Raw genomic sequence first — 22954 nt, forward strand, 5'->3', positions numbered from 1 at the left:
TTTGTGCAGTAAAACATTATTGATCTAGAGATCTAGTTACCTCATGTACCTTAACTCCACCCACTACCCTCACAGCTCTTCCACTTAACTCCACCCTATGCCTGTAATTCCCTTGTACAGCATATCCCCTGTCTTATAGGGAAGACATTAACCTAAACACTTGCTTAAAGTGGTTGTAAACCCTCAGAGTCAACTTAATCTTATCAGATACTAGATAACACAGGCAGCTAATCGCTGCCTGTGAAAGTGCACTTACTTGTGTATTTTCAATGAAAATTGTCAGTTTATCTTCGATGACATCATGTACTTTCATTAACGGCATGTATATGGTGCCGTTTGTTTATTTTCGACATGTCTGTAATTGACTGTGTGCGAGCTTCCCCTCTGAACGGCACAGAGGAGAAGTCTCGCGAGATTTCGGCAGGGATACGAACTAAGGGCGGAAATGACGTCCGCATCGGCTTCGGAAAACAGAACAAAGAATGGCACGGGCGATACCCAGAAGAGACTCCACAATCAAACAACAAAAAAAGGTACTTCTAACACTCGTTTCGGAGTAATTCATATATCTCTTGATTGGCAATGTAAAACAACATTGTAGTATTAGAAAATTAAGATTTTTTTGGCAGAGTTTACTTCCTCCATTTGTTGGCAATGGAAATACCTCTTGAATATGGTGGAATAGGTCCTGTAGGTCACCCAGGAGAAGAGGCTGAGGTTTGCCCAAAACCTATGCTACCTTTGTCCTTATGTCTCTGCCTAAGGGATGTTTATTATATCTTAATTTGATTTAAACAGACTGTTAGAGTAACACATGAATTAACCAAAAATATATTTAAAGCAACCAACAATGAGGAATCAAATGACTAAAAGTGACTGAACTCTTATAGATTCAGGAGAAATAAAAATGACCATGCATTCATGCATTTACAGTAGCGAACATTATGGGGGATTTGCGGGGAAACTCGAGCACCGCGGAACGCCCCATAATGCTCTGCGGGATCGCAGTGCATTTCTGTATGATGATTGGCCAAAGCATGCACCTGACCTGCATGCTTTGGGCATTCACAGCATGCTCTGCTGAGAGAGCCATAATTGGCCAAAGGTAGAGTGCCTTTGGCCAATCATGGCTCAGGGGGACTAAGTCCACGCCCCACACTATATAAGACTGTTTACGTAGCGGCTGTGTGTAGAGTTGTTGGCATGGACAGAGAGATAGCTTGAGTTAGATTAAGCAGGCAGGTTATTCATATATATAATCTGCATTTATCATAGACTATATATTCAGTGTTTACTCGATATTCAGTCAGTGCAGGCAGTGTATTAATATAAAAAGATATATAGTCTTGAGTGTGTGTATGTATGTGTGTCTATATATATATATATATATATATATATATATATATATATATATATATGTATATTTTTTTTTTCTGCATCCAGTGTGACCTGTATCTACAGTGCATTCGGTGGTGTACTGTTTCTAATACACTTCAGGTGGTGTACACAGTATCTAATACAGTGTGTATAGTTTCTAATACACTTCGGGCGGTGTATTAATTAATATATATATATATATATATACAGTCTAGTGTGTGTGTATATATATATATATATATATTCAGTGTAGCCCACATATACAGTGCATTCCGTTGGTGTATAGTTTCTAATACATTTCAGGCGATGTACACAGTATATAATACAGTGTTGGTTCCCAGGTTGAGGAAGAGAGTAACGTGAGCCTAGAGAGAGGGGGTGCCACAGAAGGATAAGAAACTGTCAGTCATGTTCCCCCAGCTGCAGCAAACTGCCAAGTTTGCTCCAGTGATGAGGAGGGAGGGGATGATGAGGTCACTGACTGTACTTGGGTGCCTGAGAGAAGAGAGGAGGAAAGTGAGAAGGAGGAGGAGACACAACTGCAATGAGGCAGGATGTCCTCTAGGGGGCAGCTTAAGGGCAGCCACCCTAATGCATCACATCACAGAGCTCCGCAGGTGCAGGGCACTTCTGACTCCCTGCTGACTTTTAAAAGTTCCTTTGGTGTGGGCCTTTTTCAACATGCGTGCAGCAGATCGCACTGTTGCTGTTTGCAACCCATGCCTGAAGCAGATCAAGCGTGGCCAGAACAGCAGCTGCTTGGGAACCACATGCTTGACCAGACATATGAAGACCTGATATGCAGTCCGTTGGTAACAGCACCTGAAAGACCTACATCAAAGAAAAAGGCGGACTTCTCCTTGCTCCTCATCTGGGATCCCCAACCCTACTGTACCTCCAGTCCTCTCAAATACCTGCACTGAGAGGAATAAAGGTATAGCAATAGGTGTCCCAAGTACTTGAAGCCAATCTGCTAGCAGTACACCGCCAATTGATTTTAGCAGACAAATTTCCCTACCCCAGTTGCTGAACCGTAAAAAGAAATTTCAGGCCCAGCCATCCACATGCTCAGCGACTAAATGCTAGCTTGGCCAAATTGCTAGCACTGCAACTGCTGCCTTTTCAGCTGATAGACTCTGCCCTTTTTGTAAATTTGGGGAATGTGCTGTACCTCAGTGGCAGGTTCCAAAACGCCATTTCTTTTCATGGAAGGCCATTCTGGCTCTCTACCGGCATGTGGAAGGCAATGTTTTGGCCTCGTTGCACAGGGAGGTCAGCATTAAGGTTCATATTACATGATAATGGTCTAGCAGGCATAGGCAGGGATGTTACCTTTCCTTCATAGTGCACTGGGTAACTCTGCTAGCAGCTGGGAAGGATGCAGGACAGGGTTCAGTGTTGTTGGTGGTGTTGGAGCTTGTTCCACCACCATGCCTCCAAAATGCTAGTGGTGATTCTGCCACAGCTCTCTCGTCCACCCCTTCCTCTTCTTCTTCCTCTATGGCCTCTCCTGCAGATTTGTCCTCTGAACCAGTGGTGCTCTGTAAGCATTCAAGAGGCTACGCAAGCAGTTGGGCTAAAAGATGCCATGCTGTGCTTGAGTTGGTCTGCCTAGGGGACAGGAGCCACACTGGGGCACAGATTCTGTCAGCTTCGCAGGGGCAGGCTCAGAGGTGGTTGATGCCACACCAGCTTCAGCCAGGAATGGTTGTATGCAACAATGGCACAACCTTCTCTCCGCCCTCCGACAGGGACCCTTGACCCATGTTCCATGTTTGGCACACGTCCTTAATTTGGTGGTGCAGTGGTTCTTGAGCAGATACCCAGGCTTACAAGATCTCCTGAGGCAGGCCAGAAAAGTCTGTTGTCATTTCCGCCGGTCATACAATGCCAGTGCTCGGCTGGCTGACATTCAAAGGGAATGCAACCTGCCCACCAACCGCCTCATTTGTGACATGCCCACCAGGTGGAACCTAACATTGGAAATGCTGCAGAGGGTGCACACACAGCAGAGGGCCATCAATGAGTACCTGTGCGAGTGTGGCACCAGGACAGGGTCAGGGCCATGCCAGTCGCTACTGATCAAGGATGCATGTACTGTCCTTTCATCATTTGAGGAGGCCTCAAGAATGGTGAGCAGCGACAATGCATGCATCAGTGACACTGTCCCTCTAGTCTTCCTTCTGGAGCACACTCTTTGTGAAATCATGGACAGGGCACTTGAGACAGAACAGTGGGAGGAAGAGGAGGACTTCCTTTTCATCTCAAGGCCCCCTTTATCCAGATAGCATTCTGCGGGCCTGCCAAACACACAGGAAGAAGAGGAGGAGGATTGTGTCAGCATGGATGTAGAGGATAACACTCAGAAGCAGTCTTCAAGGTATGGTTTTCAGTCCCCAGAAACCCAAGGAGTTGTACGTGGCTGGGAGGAGGAGTTACGGATAATATGACCCTTAGGGACCCAGAGGACTCAGAATCGAATGCCTCTGCAAACTTATGCTGCATGGCCACCCTGATTCTGCAAAGCCTACGAAAAGACCCTAGGATTCGTGGTATCAAGGAGAGGGATCATTACTGGCTGGCAACCCTTCTTGATCCACATTAAAAGGATAAAGTTGCATAACTCATCCTGCTTTCGCAGAGGGAGCAGAAGATGAAACATCTTCAAGAGGCCTTGAAGAAAGGTTTGTGTAACACATTTCCAGACCCTGGGAGGTTACCATTTCTGGTGCTGGACAACGTGTTGCTGAGGCTTTGTTCAGTCAGAGGAAGAGCGGTGGAGAAGGTGGCCGGCTGCCCGATGCCTTTAAACAATTTTTCAGTCCTCAGCACCAAGGTCTGATCAGTTCAAGCAACCATCGCTAGTGTCTGCATTATATGGTACAGGAATATCTAGGGGCAAGAGCAGACTTGGAGACCTTCCCAACAGAGCTCCACTGGGTTACTGGGTCCTGAGGATGGACCACTGGCCAGAACTTGCTCAATATGCAATTGAGCTACTGGCCTGTCCTGCATCCAGCATTCTTTCTGAACGCACATTCAGTGCTGCTGGAGGGTTTGTACCAGATAAAAGAGTGCACCTGTCCACAAACTCCGTTGATAGGCTCACATTCATAAAAATGAATCAGTCTTGGATCAGCAGCTGTCAAGCACCTGATGCTGATGTAACTGATTGAATTTGCTATGGATCTGGGATCCCTTGAAGACTGTCCATGCTGACTATCCTATTTCTCCTCAATCTTGACGATGCTAGCTTCCAACAATATTTTTGGTTTAGGGCACCACCACCACCACCCAAGGCCCAATTTTTCTGCTCCTGTTTAACAGGGGCATGTAATTACAATTGTTGATATAATATTTCACAGCAGGGCCCATTCCTGTGCCCAACAAGAGTATTTGTGAGGGTTTACAGTGTTGTGGCACCACCACCACAACCCAAGGCCCAATTTTTCTGCCCCTGTTTACCAGGGGCATGTAATTACAATTTTTGATATAATATTTCACAACAGGGCCCGTTCCTGTACCCAACAAGAGTATTTGTGAGGGTTTACAGTGTTGTGGCACCACCATCACAACCCAAGACCCAATTTTTCTGCCCCTGTTTAGGGCATTTAATGACTATTTTGAAATAATAGTTAAGCAGGACCCGTTCCTACAAGAATGTGAGGGTGTACAGTGTTCTGGTACCACCAACACCTAAGGCCCAGTTTTTCTGCAGAGTAAATAGGGCAGGCTGTATAGTTTATATACTGCTGTTCAGAGTATATAGTGCCTGGGTGCCCCCCACGCCATGTTTTTGGTATTTTTTGCGCGGGGTTCCCCTTATTATTCATACCGGACCCAAAGGGCCTGGTAATGGACTGGGGGAGGGAAACCACGCCGCTTTTTTCAATGATTTTTATCTATATTGCCGGGATCCGAGAATACATTACAGCCACAAGCAGTTTTAAATTACATTTTTAGAAATGTCATTTTGCTGTGGTACTGTTATAAACATGGGAAAGATGCGCTACTTTACAGGCATACTAAGGACACCCCCCGGTACGATATTTAAAGGAATATTTCATTTTTATTGTTTCACTTTAAGTATAATTAAAATCACTGCTCCAGAAAAAACTGAAGTTTTTAAACCTTTTTTTTAGCATTGATACTCCGGGGCAGGACCCGGGTCCCCAAACACTTTTTATGGCAATAACTTTAAAATGAGCACTTTTGATTTTTCACGTTCGCGTCCCATAGACTTTAATGCTGTTCGCACAAATTTTTTTGCCTGTTCCCATGTTCTGCTGCAAACCGAACTGGGGGTGTTCGGCTCATCCCTAATTACAGTACGTCATGCTTTAAAAATTGCACTCCAGGACCTGCTTGTCAAGCTACTACTTCTTGGTGCAGTTTCCTTTAGACATGACTGACATCTCTGACACAACTCTTATTGCTTATAAGTACTAGCATTTGTCATCTGAAGAAAGACAGCTTCTACATTTTGATATAGTACCTACTGAACCTAAAATTGTAACATGCTTATATACTATAGCTTCTCTTCTAAATGCCCCATGGTTTTCCAGGGCACTCTTTTTGAGTGGATCTCATGGCACACTGCCCTCTAACAACTATACAAACTGAAGAATGCATATTGTATGTTGTGTTTCAAAGGTTGCTTTATACAAGAAACATGCATCCTGTGATATAGTCTGTACAGAGAATATGGTGTCTTTCTGACTTAAAGTGGGGTTCCACCCAAAAAAACAAAAATACATGAAAAATCCTAAAAAAAAACCCAAAAAACATTTGGATATTTTTTTTTTTTACTCACCTCTAAATGCCTGTTGCTAGGGGGTCCCTCATAGTCTGCCCCTTCCAGTGCCTGGGCTGGAGACATCATTTCCCCCTCGGCACAGGAAGGGCTCCGCTCTGCTCCCTCCCTCCTGTCAATCATCTGGGACCCATTACAGGTCCCAGGTGACTGAGTGGCCAATCACGGCGCGCGGCGCCGCATGCGCAGTGGGTGCCAGGCTGTGAAGCCACAGCCCGGCACCCACAGTTGCAATGCCGGCGCCGCTGAACGGAGGGGGAGACAAGCGGGGCTTCGATCCCCCGCATAGCTGGACCCAGGGACAGGTAAGTGTCCAATTAAAAGTCAGCAGCTGCAGTATTTGTAGCTGCTGACTTTTAATTTTTTTTTTTTACATGACCCCCTGGGTGGAACTCCTCTTTAACAATTTCCCCAGGCAGTTTAACTCACTAAGAAGATATAGCAGTAAAATGCAGTGTAGGTAAACACAGCTTTGAGGCAGCTCCACAATTTTTTTTTGTTTTTTTTTTTTTTAAGGTAAAAAGACCATCAACATCTGCACCCTCTGACTCTTGGGTTGGCTGGAGCCAGACTAGCAACATGGTAGAGCTGTATTGAATAGCTAAAGGCTATACTAACCAATGGGAGTACAGTAGAATTTACTAAAACAATATGTTACATCACTGGCTGCTACCAAAGTAAATATCTCATAAATGGTGCACGTTTAGGAGATATTTACTGTACTTACAGGTAAGCCTTATTATAGGCTTACCTGTAGGTAAAAATAAAAAAATCGTACTTTACTACCGATTTAACTGCTTCAGCCCCGGAAGATTTTACCCCCTTCCTGACCAGAGCACTTTATGCGATTCGACACTGCATCGATAACTGACAATTGCGCGGTCCTGCGACGTCGCACCCAAACAAAATTGACATCCTTTTTTTCCCAAAAATAGAGCTTTCTTTTGGTGGTATTTGATTGCCTCTGCGGTTTTTATTTTTTGTGCTAGAAACAAAAAAAGAGCAACAATTTTGAAAAAAAGCATTATTTTTTACTTTTTGCTATAATAAATATCCCCCAAAAATATATAAAAAAACATTTTTTTCCTCAGTTTAGGCCGATATGTATTCTTCTACATATTTTTGGTAAAAAAAATCGCAATAAGCGTATATTGATTGGTTTGTGCAAAAGTTATAGAGTTTACAAAATAGGGGATAGTTTTACGTTATTTTTTTTATTAGTAATGGTGGCGATCTGCGATTTTTATCAGGACTGCGACATTATGGTGGACACATCGGACACTTTTGACACTATTTTGGGACCACTGTCATTTATACAGCGATCAGTGCTATAAAAATCCACTGATTACTGTGTAAATGACACTGGCAGGGAAGGGGTTAACCACTAGGGGGCGATGAAGGGGTTAAGTATGTCCTAGGGAGTGATTCTAATTGTGGGGATGGGCTTCAAGTCACATGACAGCGATCACTGCTCCCGATGACAAGGAGTAGTGATCTCTGTCATGACACATGGCAGCACAGGGAAATGCCTTGTTTACATAGGCACTTACCTGTTCTGCGGCTCCGTGACACGATTGCTGGGAGAATGGCAGACATCGAGTCCGCCGGCCCCGCAGGCATGGTCACGATGTAGGCGGCGGGCATGCCTGCTATCCCCGACTCTTAAACGGGACATACAGCTACGCCCATTTGCCCACCGCTGCCATTGTGCCGACGTATATCGGCATGCAGCGGTCGGCAAGTGGTTAAATTAGCTGCAGCGAGGAGCAGACTTTATATGAGTAGATTCTTAAATATGGTAAAAGAGGCTACATTTCTTGTGGTGAGGAAGGCCTGGTTTGCAGTAGCAAAAGGCTGTTACAATATATTTTGCAATACAGTGTTTTTTTACAAAAAGATAAGCAGCAAATCCTTCAGTTAAGCTAAACGTTAGTCATATTTGATGCACTGCTTACTAACTGACTAAAATACTGCACATCTGCAGGGATGGTGACGATGCCAGGTCTACAAATAGACTTCACTTCATAAATTAGCCCTAGGTTAATTTATAAAGGAAATTGGAGTTTTATTAGCAGATGGGAAAGGTACATAACCAAAGAAATAAAAATCAATGAATTATAGACAGAAATCATCTGGAACTACATTTTTAAAAAGAAGCTGAAATGAATCTGTTATGCGTTTACTTAGGGGTTGATTTATTATTAATTTGCATAGCCCCCCCCAGTGAAAGTGCATGTAAAATCATTCTGTGTGAATTGGGCAACAAAAAATGTAAATAGATTGTATCATTTACTATTAAAATGTATATTATTGGTTTAAAATGGTAAACACTAAAAAATCAACTTGGGTACAACCAGCCTGCCAGATTCTCTTACAATTCTCGCTAGCACCTGCCGCTAGCGATAATCATTGTGTTCTCCCAGCAAGGACGGCCCCCCCAGGCTGGGAGCAGACAATAGCTTGGCAGGAGGTGTGATGGATCCTATCCCACAGGAGGGATTTCCCTTTTAGAACTATTCATGTTAATGGGGGAATCGTGCAAATTTGCACCATGTATGGCCGGCCTAAGTTTTATAGAAGCAGCACAGACCAATGGAAGAAGGTGGCCTGATCTGATGAATCATGTTTTCTTTTAAAATCCTGTGGATGGCCAGGTGTGTTTACTTTGCTTACCTGGGGAAGAGATGGCACCAGGATGCAGCATGAAAAGAAGGCAAGCCATTGGAGGAAGCGTCATGCTTTGGGCAATATTGTGCTAAGAAACTTTGGGTCCTTCCATTCCTGTGGATTTTATTTGACACCTACTTAAACATTGTTGCTGACCAAGTACACCTCTTCATGGAAAAGCCCTGAAAGGCAGTGGCCTCTTTCAGCAGGATAATGTGCCCTCCCACACTGCTAAAATGGTTTGAGAATGGTTTAAGGAACACAACAAGTTTGAGGTGTTGATTTGGCCTCCAAATTCTCCAGTTCTCAATCCAATTGAGCATCTATGGCATTTGCTAAAAAAACAAATCTGATCCATGAAGGCCCCGCTATGCAACTTACAGCATTTAAAGGATCTGCTACTGATGACTTGGTGCCAGATACAGCAGCAAACCCTAGTGGCGTCCATGCCTGGACAGGTCAGAGCTTTTTTTGGTGGCAAAAGAGGCTCTATTGGTGGCAAAAGGGGGTCCAACTCAATATTAGATTGGTGGTTATAATGTTATTGCTGGTTGGTGTATATCCAAAACTGTACCATTAGGGTCCATTCTGCACACATTATGTAAAGGGTAGAACTGTTTATGAGTCCTTGGAGCCAATGGTTACATAAAAAGCATGAAACCAATCAGCATAATGTATCATCTAGAATAATATGATATATGGTTTTTAACACATACTGTATATTCAAATTAACAAACAGCCCTGAGAGTTTACAAGTCTCTAAAATATTAAGGAAGGTTAAGGAAATCTATGGGCCTCATCTTTGGCTCTCATTGGTTTGCCGTGGATGGAATTTATTTCTGCACAATAACGATGTGTTTTGTACTTTCGGCACTGAGTTCAAACCCAGTATCGCTTAAACAACAATATTTGAATTCTTCTCATTTCTCAGCCGCCTGCTGTTCCACAGCTGAGGCCTATTTGTAATGTTCCAGGAATACTTCATTGTTCAAATTCTGTTCTATTCTGCCATGTTAGCACATAAATAGCAAAGTTCTTAAGGTGACATTAGGCAAGATGTTGAAGGAAAACTACAAGATGCATTTACCATAGACTGAAAAGAACTCAAGAATGTATTGTAACGATTCTACAGGACATCAACAATACCTAATTGTTGGGGAGAAAGAATATCACTAATACTTCAAAGTCTTGAAAATACTGCTGCAATAATTTTAAAAATAATGAAGTCAAAGAGCCCCCAATACCACACTTTTTGCCAGTGCATATTTGCCAGTGCAGAAAAAAAAATGCATCTGATGGGGCTAGATTCTGTGCACATTACCATGTTCTGTTTCACTTCCTGGCTATCCAGATGCCTTTAGTGTTGGAGACAATTGGAAATAAAAAAACAACTTTTTAGCCAATTAGACTTTAAAAAGCCAGACAACTGTGCAGATTTTGCTGAATTTGTGACCTGTCTTTTGGTCTTTTTGTGGTGTGGACAGGGTTAGGCAGTTTCAGAATGAAGGTAAACAGGAAATAGTTATATGCCCAAGTTGTAAGAGTGGATTCTACAAAATGCATTATGAAGTGATAGTTTGCTAAAACAAATAGAACGCTGTATAGTGCATCCTTCTGTGAATTTTAAGTAGAACTCCGGCCAGATGTCTTTTTCTAGTTTTGGGGAAAGATTAGAACCATAGATTTTTTAATACTTTCTATTATCAGCTTTAGGTTGAACATATTCTGGTCAGTTTGACTGCCTAAAAACAAACATATGCCAAAAGTCTGTCACTTAGCAGCAGTAGGACTACCACCACTAAATGCCATGATGGATTCCCAGCCAGCTTTTGTTTGTATACAAGCCAGCAGGGATCCTGGGTGACATCATTAACCAAATGTGGTAATGACTATATTTAATCAATGATGTCATCCAGGATCCCTGCCGGACTGAGAACATACTAAAGCTGGCAGGAATCTGGATTTTTGTGATGGGATTGTCAGCAGGGCAGCATTGTCATGTGCAGTGGATCAAATACATCTGGGGCAAGTAATCATGATTGACAGGGATTGACATCATTGGATGACATGACTGACATTGAGTTTACAATGTGAGGCATTGTATATTTATTTATTATTTAGATAAAGAACTTTTTTCACAATGTGGTTATTTTTATTTACTTTTTCATTTTTTTTTGTGACTGAGTAACAAGGGAAACAGGAACCCAGTACTTGTTCGCATAGGAGGGGCGGAAGGGGTTTTCCAGATCCTAATGACACCATCCCACAGACTCCCACATTTCTTTTGGGGAAAGGACATGTGAATAAGACCCTTGCATTCTCAACATGGGGCAAGGTACATTGCAATGGGGGTACTTTGCTCCCCCCCCCCCCCAGCAAGATACTCTTCCAATGTTGGAAGTATGTGGTCTAAAGTTCAGAAGTTGGAGCGCTGTCTCACTAAAGAAAAAACAGCCCCCAGATAACCACCCATTTTAAAAATGAAAAAAAAGTGCCCCTGTGATGTAAATGTAATTTCAGTCAAGCCATTCAGCGATTTAAATCCAGGTCAATCATGATGGGCAAAGCCTAATGATGTTGACCTTTCACTACTATCAGAAATGAGAGATCCCCAGACACCTTATGTCTATAAAAAGATGAGCAGTGGATCCTGGGTGACGTCAATGACAGATGGTCAGGACTGAAGTATATTTGAGAACCAGCTGTGGATCTATCATTTATTTGCTGTAGCAATACTACTGAGCTAGCACTGATGATGTTATTGAACAAACTTGGTCACTGCCATATTTGGCCAATGACATCACCCAGTATCTCAATCAGTTTGTTTGCAAACAGAAGCCATTTAGAATCAATAGTACTAAAAGATCTTCTAGCTGCTAAACATTATTTACCTTTTTTTATTGGTATAGGTCTCCCATGGGACCAGGCACCATCAAGCTCTCTCATGATGGTGCCTGCAATTTTCCACTGATTACTTTATTCAGCAGGACACAAAGTCACTTGTCTCCCATGTAAGTAACTTTTTGACACAGATGATCTATTTAGCTCCCACTGATCATCAACCTAGCAGGGCACTTAACCAATGGCACCAACATAATGGGCCATTTTAGCACTGACCAATGTAATAGGGAACTTCACCACTGATCAACAAGGGTTATGGATGTTGTTACGTTGCTTGAAACTGTTGCTGATTATTCTCCAGTGAATTTTTCACGGTATAGATTACCCAAAGATAAATAATAAAGTACCCAGTAGCATCATTTACAGAATACTTTCACAGAATTAGAAATACTATAGTATTCTGCAGACAACAAGATTTGGATTTATACGATTAAACAGGATTAAAGGTAAATGCATGGCATATCACAAAAGTTTTACATATGAATGACATGCCTAAAACTGTATAAATAACTATATGAAAACTCTACAATAAAGCTTACCTGACTCCTGAAGATAGCGATACACCAAGAAGTTCACTTCGTCACTGGTTATGCTCATCTTAGCCTCACCTCAAAATGATGAGGTCTACAGGAAACAAGATTCCCGCTCTGAAATAGGCAAAGAGGAAACACTGGTGTAAGTGTAAGAAACCAACACATTTATTATTTATTAATATTAACATTAACATTAGAATTATAGTGTTGTGCTATCCCTTTTAAATCCCTAAACCATTCATGAAAGTCATATTCATTTTTATACAGTGCTTCCACAAATAATTTAACAAAATAAAGCTTTTTAAATGATCACAGGAAATGTTCATATAATCTGTGATTAAGCTTTATGTGGCAGCAAGGTTATCTTTCACTGTCTTTTAACACTATCAAATAAATTCAGTTGTGTGAATAACGTGAAACCATATTCTAGACTTCAACAAATAAAGAAAAATAAACCAAAAAATGTAACTTAGCATAAATATTCCACAGAAATTATTCAAATAGTCCACAATGTGATCCAAACTTATATGTGATAGGAAGATTGTGCAGCAAAATCCTCCTCAAATGTGATTACACACAGTGCTCCACCTCCTGGGCATACACTAGCCTTTTACCAGATATATTGACCCCCATAAAATGAGGTCTTCAGCGCTTTTCAATGAGACAGCAACCAGGTTTCACAGCGTTCTCAGCCAAAAAATAAAGAAGCACCCAGCACCAGGAAGACAAAGCAAACAGACTACATAGTAAAGCATTGTAAAACAAATAACACTTTATTATTCCAAAAAGATGTATTTAGAGAAGTAAAAGCAGAGATTAGCCTGTATTAGTGCCATCGCTTGTCCGAGCGGGCATGATGACATCAGTCTCTTTCCAGTGCATTTCATCACAAGGAAAGTCATCAAGGGGCTAGCAAATTATTTATGATTTCAGTATATCCTTAGAAATTACATACATGTTAAACAGATTTTAAACTTGAAAGCCAAACTTCAATTCCTAGTAAAATAGGTAAAAGTCAGAGCTCTTGTCAAGTTTTTATTGTCACTTGTGTCCCTATTGATGGGGTTTCCCTTAATAGTAGGTCAAGCAAAAAAGGGTTCTAATGTCAATGAAGCAGGTTGACAAAGGGAACAAAGAAATTGTAATTAACTCTTACATGAATGACCCCAACAAAATTACATAAATATGCTTTTGTTGGGGTCTCTAACACCAGGGTGTATATGATGCATGGTTATATTTCCCTCAGTATATATCTCTGCATATTAATACTTCTGACAAATTTAAGCTTTAAGCTTCATAAAACTTTATCTATCTATCTATCTATCTATCTATCTATCTATCTATCTATCTATCTATCTATCTATCTATCTATCTATCTATCTATCTCCAGTGCCTGTTTCCTGCTATTTGAAGTGTACATCTTACTGTCTTTAAAATGGTCATACATGGATTGAAATTTGTTTGAAATTTGTTTGGTTCAGCAGGGACTGGCCAAATTTCAATCCATGTATGGGCACTGCGGTTGGTCAGAAGTTGATCTCCCGATTGATTTCTGTACAACTACTATGGCGAATATTTCCCACTCTATCAGCACCGCAGGTTATAGTCTGTGCTGCTGATCAGTGTATTCTGCTGGCAGGGAGGTCTTCTGGCTGTCAAAATGCAATAGCAGGGAGGGGTCCTCCATCCACCTTGAATTGGATGGAAAAATCATTTTTTTCGTTCGACCCGTTGGTTGAATGAAAACAAAAATGACTCATCTATGTGTTGTCTAACAGTAAAACATTGGAAATAATGGTTATCAGCAGGTGGCCATTGTGACTTGGCACAGTTATTATATGAGCAGCATGTTTTATCAGATAGTAGTACATGCATTATTAGATGGAAATCAAGCATGCACAGCCTGTCTGTCAAACCATCTTTTTTTGTTTTGTTTGTTAACTGATTTTTGCATGCTTAGGCACATAGTCCTGACACCAATGTTACCAGGAAGAGAAAGGTTATTACCCAAAACTGAACAGTTGGATAGTCAGATGCATTATGATGCTGCTGACAGATGTCACAGTTCTGTGTACATTGATCTGACCCCTGGTTTTACTTCCTGTTTGAGCTGCTTGAGTTCCTGCCAATCTGCCCTGAACCTAGGTATTATTAAGAATTGCACCTGTGGCTTAGTGTTCGAGCAATGTGTCTCCACACTGAAACTGGACCCTCCTGTTCCTCTGGCGTTAGCTGTTTCTGAGTATTCCCTTATTCTGTGTCTTTGTGCTCAGTGTTTCCCTCTGGCTGTGCTGTTATATTCCCTTTGGTTTCTGTCCGTGAATCCCTTAATTTCCTGTTGCTGTGTGTGTCTCTCTCAGTACAGTATCTGTGCGTACCCCATGTCCTTCCAGAGTGCTATTTGGTTGTACTGTGCCTGCATGGGTGTGCTAGAGAGCCGCAACCTGGGGGGCTGCCTCGCAGCGCAACATCCATACCTCCAGTGGCTCTGGTGAAGACCAGGTGGCTCTTTAGACCTTGCGACTCTGGCACACCATCGTTTGCGTGCGGTCACACCGCTCCCGCAGCTGTGAAGATCCATTCCCGGGTACACCTGTTAGTTGTCTATTGGTCTGTTAGATCTTGAGCTACAGTCCCAGGTGGTCTTACCCCCTGGTCACGACAACAGACTTTACTGTTTTTACCTAAATTGGGGTAATGAGGTAATGCTTATCTAATAGCAATGGGTATTTTAGAGCTAAAGTTCAAGTATGCATATTTTTTTTTATAGTTAGATTGGTGTAACTTGGACCAAAGTAAATATGCATGTGTCATACTTGGAAGATCCCAGTGGAAGCTGGAAATCACTGTTGTAGGCATGTCTACTACAAAAATTGCAGCTAGCTTCCAGGTCCTGTGCTGAGCAGCTGCCCTGCTGTTTAGTGAACACAGGAGGTCTTTTACTCAGCACGGGTCCCGCTCAGAGAACACTTAATTTTCTCAATGAATACAAAGTGTTCTTGGAATTTATGAAGTGAAGATTTTGATGTCACTTTTTATTGCATGTTAACATGCATTGCGTTAGGGCAGCCAATTTGAAATGAACAACTGCAAAACTGCAGAATCCGGCCTCAGTATTTTCCCTCTTAAATACAATGTAACATTTATTTTCAGAAACTGATGCACTGAATAATTAAAAGCAAAATCATCAGAATTATTTGCTACACAAAACCAATTTTCTAAAATGTAAAGTTTTTTGGTTCTGAATATTGATAAGTTCCTTAGCGTACATCAAGACCTCAAACCGCAAATAAGCAAGCAAATGTCAGTGTATTCTCATTTCTATTATTTCAGTATTATGACGCAGACATACCAAAGAAGACAGATCATGTGTCCCATTATAGCAATTTAAATCTCTGAATCAAAAATGCTCTCCTATCCTTAAAACCCTTGCTTGTTAACAAAATAAGGTATGTTCTTATGCTTCCATTCTTCTTACATTCTCCTTATAGTCTATCACCTCTAACTCACCCTGCAGCAACAGTGTCCACAATTTATTACATATTACTCCTAAATAACACAGTGGGTAGTATTTTCTATCCCTGCTCTTGCAGATGTTGGCGTTATCATTTAAAAATGAATGCATTTTTATATTTTAATACTTTGTGACAGTCATTCCCCAGAGGGAATGGAATTAACATGTAAAAATGAATTAATTTCTGATGGAACATTTTGCAATACAATGCCACACTTTTAATCAGTTGAGAACAGGTAGAAGCAAAGCAAAATGTTTGATGTTAAAGGGAGGTAATGCTCAATGGACCTTGGGTATGAATAAAACGCTTCAAATGGGTAACATGGATAGACATATCAATAGCTTAGTACAGTCTCTATGGAGAAGTTTATAACGGCTGTCACGGCAACCAGATATGTGTGTTGCTGATGAATAGGACAAAACGACTAATATAATATCTATTCACTGACATCTCATTAGATCTATATTTAATCTCTCTCTAAATTCCTTTGAAGCAAATTTTGTGAATATATACTGTAAATGCTATCCTTTTAATGTTATCAAACAATAGACAAAAACAAATTGTTGAGTACTAGGGATTTCCTAGTGTGCCTTCCAGTTAAACACTGGATAGCCAGTTTTGAACTGTTTTAATAAATATGGCATGTCAAAAACAAATCCGCTGTTACAGGGAGGACTAATGAACCGCCACCCCGATGCAGGTGCTTAATCCCCAACTTGCCTTCTTTTTAATCAGTTGTAATTCCAAAATTAACAGACTGTACACAGCATATTCATACTCAGAGATGGTTTTGACAGGTACCCACTCCCATTTCTTCTCGGATCACCTAGGCGATCCGAACAGAAGTTCTCGCACAGCCGCAAGCTGTCACAGCTGGGTGCCCACAGTTAATATGCCAGTGCCGGGGGGACTGAAGATGGTCCACGGTGCCCCTTTGGATAAACACAGTGCTGGATCCTGGAACAGGTGAGTGTCTGTTTATTAAAAGTCAGCAGCTACAGTTTTTGTAGCTGCTGACTTTTGACTTTTAGAAAAATGACTGGAGCTTAAATGTTGATATATATAACTACACACAAAGAAAAACAAATTTCAGGATAAGCAAATAAAGACCTAATTAGGTTATAAGTCAAAACCAACTAGCTGGTGGAACTAAAAAAAAAAATATAGGAAAGAAAATGTCATTGTAATTGATTGAAAATATTTAAAAAATGACATTGTTATTTGAGTAGTGTGTTTTTTAAAATTTGTTGCTTTGTAAAAACAAATATGATTTCTACTTACTTTATTGTAAAAAACAATCCAGTTTCAATATTTTAAACACTGTTATTAATATGGTACAAATGATTAAGCTACTAGAAACTTAATTTTGTGTTTGTCTATTTTTATCTTTTTTTATTGAACCTTTATGTAAAAGAAAGAGCCTTCTGTGTTCTTAAAATTCTTGAATAAAAATCAAGGGGCACAATGCTTGTTATATAATGGCTTTCTTTCTTTTTCTTTTTTAATTTTGGCATGACCCACTCCTGTGTCTTTCTGACAAACATTCTTTCTAAAAATATATCCAAGAATGAAAGAAGATATTTTCTTTCTACGAGTTTTCTTTCAAGCATGTGCCATTTGAACCTTTGTACTTCAAGATATTTATTTGGCACACCATTCTTAGTTATTCCATTTCAAACTTTGGCTCCTCCAAAAATATAGTCTGAATTCTGTTTACATTGTATGGTGGAACACAATAAGAAAAAGATACTTCAATGTGATTCTTTTAAAAGACTTAAAATTGAACAGAATGGCACTGCTGCACAGATCTAGTTAGTTGTCCTAATGTTTTTGTTCCTGTATGAAGCACAGCACGTAGTCATGCACATTAGTTAAAAATACTGGGATATCATTCTGTAAATTTTTTAACTAAAACATGTTTGCACATGGGTTGAGATCAACATAAATTAGATCAAACATCCACAACATAAATAATAAGTATATATATTGTCATCTTGGGGACCTAGGGAACTTGCAATTAGTTCCCCAAGACGACAATCTAATAATCTATATACTTGTTATTTAGGTTGTGGATGTTTATGTAGCGCTGGTAGATTTACAATCTACCGCAGGTTAGGTAAATTTAGTAAATTGTGCGTTAGGAAGGTAAAAGTTTACCTCTGTTCCAGCTTGGCTGACGTTGCGTGTGTTTTCGTGCTGACCGGTGGGTGTCGCTGTTACAACTAGTCAGTATTGGAAAGGCAACGTGTCGAAGTGTATAGATGCTCCTCTGTCTCGGAGGCAAGCTCGGTGGAGGTGGTCCTCCGAGTTGCATTCTGGGAAAAGAGTATTTATGGGACAGACGCCATGTTCTAGGGTCTTTTTTGCAGCCACCTGCTGGCCCTCCTGGCCGACAGGTATGCGTTAAGGAGCTACCTTGTGGTCCTCCGATCGGGAGGGGGTGGGCCCAGAGGCTTGTCTGGGGCTTACCACCGTGGCCGAGGAATGGTCCTGAGCTGTCGGTCCTGTGTGACAAAGCTGGACAACCGGGGAGATCCCAGGGGAGGACCCATCTTGGAGAGATCACGTGGTGAGCTGGTCTATAGAGGGGCCTGGTGACTCGGTTAGAGGACGTATCCAAAAAAAGTAACCATACAGCATAGTCAGGGCTGGACTGGGACAAAAATTTGGCCCTGGACTTTATCCAGACCGGCCCACTTTAATTTTGCAAACACACACAAAAACAGTATATGCCCTGGCTCCCCCTCCTCCTACGTCCCCGGGCCGCCTCCACCCTCCGGCCGTGAGAGTGATGTCACGGCGCCGGGACAAAGAGGCCGCCAGGGCAGGGTTGGCAGCCTTAGGCCTGGGGGGCAAGTCCAGTCAAGTGGCCCATTGAACCACTGAATCAGCCCCGCTGGCAGGAGGGGGTGACAGATGAGTCTGCTGGCGGGGGGAGGGGAGGGTGATAGATGAGTCCGCTGTCGGGGGGGAGGGTGATAAGTCCGCTGGCAGGGGGGGTGATAGATGAGTCTGCTGGCAGGGGGGGTGATAGAAGAGTCCACTGGCGGGGGGAGGGTGATAGATGAGTCCGCTGGCGGGGGGGAGGGTGATAGATGAGTCCGCTGTCGGGGGGAGGGTGATAGATGAGTCCGCTGGCAGGGGGGTGATAAGTCCGCTGGCAGGGGGGGGTGATAGATGAGTCTGCTGGCAGGGGGGGTGATAGAAGAGTCCGCTGGCGGGGGGGAGGGTGATAGATGAGTCCGCTGTCGGGGGGGAGGGTGATAGATGAGTCCGCTGTTGGGGGGGAGGGTGATAGATGAGTCCGCTGGCAGGGGGGGAGGGTGATAGATGAGTCCGCTGGCAGGGGGGGAGGGTGATAGATGAGTCCGCTGGCAGGGGGGGAGGGTGATAGATGAGTCCGCTGGCAAGGGGGAGGGTGATAGAGGAGTCCGCTGGTGGGGGGGTGATAGATGAGTCCGCTGTCAGGGGGGAGGGTGATAGATGAGTCCGCTGTCGGGGGGGAGGGTGATAGATGAGTCCGCTGGCAGGGGGGGAGGGTGACAGATGAGTCCGCTGTCGGGAGGGAGGGTGATAGATGAGTCCGCTGTCGGGGGGGAGGGTGATAGATGAGTCCGCTGGCAGGGGGGGAGGGTGATAGATGAGTCCGTTGTCGGGGGGGAGGGTGATAGATGAGTCCGCTGTCGGGGGGGAGGGTGATAGATGAGTCCGCTGGCGGGGGGGAGGGTGATAGATGAGTCCGCTGGCGGGGGGTTGGTTGATTGCCGCCCCCCCCAAAAAAAACACAAGCCGTCACTGCCAAAATGTCAAATTGTAATGATGATGACTATGCTATGCATCATTTCTACAATTTACTGGTGAATGGGGATTTTCTACAATAAGTCATTTTGTAAAGGCTATATCGCATGGGTCATCACAACTTACTTCAGGCTGGGGAGCGTTGTGTTTCAGTGAGGAGACAGTGACACTGAGCCAGGTCCTTGTTAGTTGCCACTTTTCGGGGGTGGGATGATGATTTCTGAACCACGTCTTGTCTTCCCTTCTCTGCAGACTGCAGCTAGCTAGCCACTCCTCGAGTAAGCGCCAGTAGACTAGCCCAGCAGGTCACGTGCGACGTGACGTTCTTGACGCTGGGCATCCCCTCCACTGACGTGCCACACGACCTGGCCTGCCTCTGAGACTCCTGGGAGGTGGGAGTTGTAGTTTGCTGCACTCACACCACCAGGAACTTTAGCGCTGCCAGACTACAACTCCCACAATGCAGTACAGGCTGGCCAGCAGCATCGAGCTAACCAATCGGCGGCCGCCGCGGCCGACATCTATTAGCACTGCCGCCCACTGTGTAACCCAGGCCGCTGCGGCGCCGCCTGTCACAGGCTGGAAAAAAAAAATTAACAGACAGCCAGCGGCCGTTTTAAAGATAATGTAGGCGCCAGCCTGGGGGGAAATTTCCACCCTGCCCCCCGGCCCAGCCCGCCCCTGGAGGCCGCCCAAGGCTATAATGTTAGGGGGAGTGCCTGGGGGAGTGAATAGCGTGATGATGCCTGTGTTTGTGTGACGCCGGCGCCGCCCGCCGAGTGCAGGAGCGGAGCCGCCCAGCGTTAATGACAATGGAGACTCGGAGAGAGACACTGACAGTCAGAGATGTGTAGTGGCCCGCTGCCAATCGGCCCACCGGGAAACTCCCGGTAGTCCCGATGGCCAGCACAGGCCTGAGCATAGTGTTGCCGGTTCGGCTTAAAGGTTCAGGCACTGTGACTGACTTTCATTGCAGAAAATCTGATAAATCCTGTGGCAGAGGATCGTTCAGATTTATTCCCCAAACAAGTCTGTGGCAGAGACTTTTGATTCGTGCTGCATATTGGCTGCTAGACTGGTGAGAGAGGCCTATCCAGACGAGCAAGGAGTGTGTCCCACGAGGGGAGCGCATTCCACATATTTATCTGAATTCTACCGGGACATTTGTTGCTAAGATTCTACAAGAAGATATTTGAGTTTCTCCTGAAAGTTTCCTTTTCCGCCTCTTTCCTGCTACTTCCTAAAGTTTGTCTGTTCAATAAAGCATTGAAAACGTACTCCAGTGTTGGTGCGTGTGTCGTCCAGAAGTAAACTCAATGGAACCCCTAGACCCGGTGCCGGTGAAACAGAGGGGAGCAAAGTGAAGGTAACAGACCCGCTTAAATTAGCAGCTCCACCGTGAGTTATTGCTACATTTAGTTGATTACTTTTGATGTAATTTATGCCGATCTCAATCCTTTTTGATAATGAAAGCTGACAAGGGTTTGACAGTTGGCCTGATGTTTACCCACATGTTTTTTGGAATAACCAGAGTTAACTATCAGGTGTTCCTTGGCAGGGGTGTGTCATTTTATTGGTTTTGAATATTATTAATCACAATTTATATAGTGCCAACAGTTTACGCAGCGCTTTACAATGTAGAGGGGGGACAGTACAATTACAGTACATAATAAACAGAAAAGTGCAGCGCTAAATGTATATACAGCATATAGGATCCTGACAAGAGTAAGATCCTACCATGTGACTTAACATGAATAAGTGAGCAAAGTGACAAATATGAAAAATTCCAATGGTAAAACGATCAGCATATATTACAAGTGCATGTGAAAAACAGGAAAAGATCTGAAAAAAAGTCCAAACAGGGATATTCTATCCGTAGGTAGATATAAAGCACCCATCCAAGAGAAACGTAAAGAAAAAAACGCCAGTAGATGATCCACCGTGGAGTGAGTATATATATTCTGCTTACCGGACGGCGATAACTGCTATTACGGCAGTCTCGCCCAGCATAGGGATTAGGGTCTCCCAAAACCGAGGGTGCAATACAGGACCAGCAGCTTTAACAGTCAGTCTTCAGGTGTTGACACTGGTATAACTGGTGAGCTTCATGCTTTGATTTTATTTTCCTGTTCATCTGCTGATACTCTTAGTTGCGCTTCACTTTTGTTTTGTTTATTAATACACATTCCTTTGTGAGGATATGTGGTCAGATGCTGGAAGAAGGAACTATATATAAAAGACCTTTATGCTTGATCGCCAAGCTCCCCCTTATTAGTGTAGGGTATTGGACTCTGGACAAGGAGCTCTGAGAAATTCCCTCCCCTGCTTTCCATAAAGCCTGTAAATTTATTTTGGGGTCAGGACCTCTGTCATTCCCCAGTCTGATCACTAGAGGGATGGTGCTTTTTTTAGCTAGCCATATCATAGATTTTCTGTTGTCTTCTGACAGCCAGCACTCAAAACTGCCTGAATTTTGGAACAATGACTGTATCTGATTGGATGCAGTCACTGTTTAGCTAACAATTTACCAGCTGGTGATGATGCTGACAGGGCCACCCAGTTCAAGCAGACTATGGTAGTCTATAGGGGATTTCTATAGTAGAAAAAAACACTTGGCCCATAGGGATTTAAGGGGGTATTGCCCGAAAATGTGTACAAAGGTATAAAAAGTAATAAACTATTTTATTCAATGTATCATACAAAACTAAAACATATACAGATAAAAGGTATATGTACTACCATCCAAGGCAGTACATTACATTACATTAAGGTTGAAAATATCAGATGTGCATCAAACATGTATCAATAGCACTAATTTCTTCATACCTGTCCTGTTGGGTGAACTTTTCATCCAGTGGTTGACTTTCAGTAATTCATGTTTGGTACATCACATTTGTTGTGTAAGTACGTCACACATATGTGTATTTTCCCTTTTTTTCACACAATAGTATAACTTAATTTTTATACACAGGAATTTTTCTGCTCTACAATGTGTCATTGATATGGTTTTCTTACAGATGTTGGTTAGCAGCCAGAAATCTACCTTACTTCCTGATGAAGTGAACTTTGTTTCACAAAAAGCATTTCTGATACATGCCTGATGTTCATTTGACGCTTGTGAAGTATTTTTGATGCGTGTTTGATGCACATCTGATATTTTCAACATCGACTTTAATGTGATATACTGCCTTGGATGGTAGTACATATACATTTTATCTGTATATGTTTTAGTTTTATATGATACATTGAATACAATTACTTTTTATACCTTTGTCTGTACACATCTTTGGGCAATACCCCCTTAAAACCCTACGGGCCAATTGTTTTTTCTACTATTGCATTAGTGAATA

The 22954-nt window shown here is 42.7% G+C and overlaps 1 protein-coding gene across 1 annotated transcript in view; it reads right to left on the minus strand.

Annotated features, from left to right (window-relative positions):
* TBL1X (transducin beta like 1 X-linked) overlaps positions 1-22954 on the minus strand; it is a gene marked incomplete in the record, with an annotated part of 495828 nt that overhangs the window by 144713 nt on the left and 328161 nt on the right. The window contains 1 exon segment of the mRNA XM_073616359.1: positions 12298-12405. Coding sequence (XP_073472460.1) covers positions 12298-12355 — 58 coding nt within the window.

Source organism: Aquarana catesbeiana, linkage group LG02 (assembly GCF_042186555.1).
Source record: "Aquarana catesbeiana isolate 2022-GZ linkage group LG02, ASM4218655v1, whole genome shotgun sequence".
In the NCBI taxonomy this organism is placed as follows: Eukaryota; Metazoa; Chordata; class Amphibia; order Anura; family Ranidae; genus Aquarana; species Aquarana catesbeiana.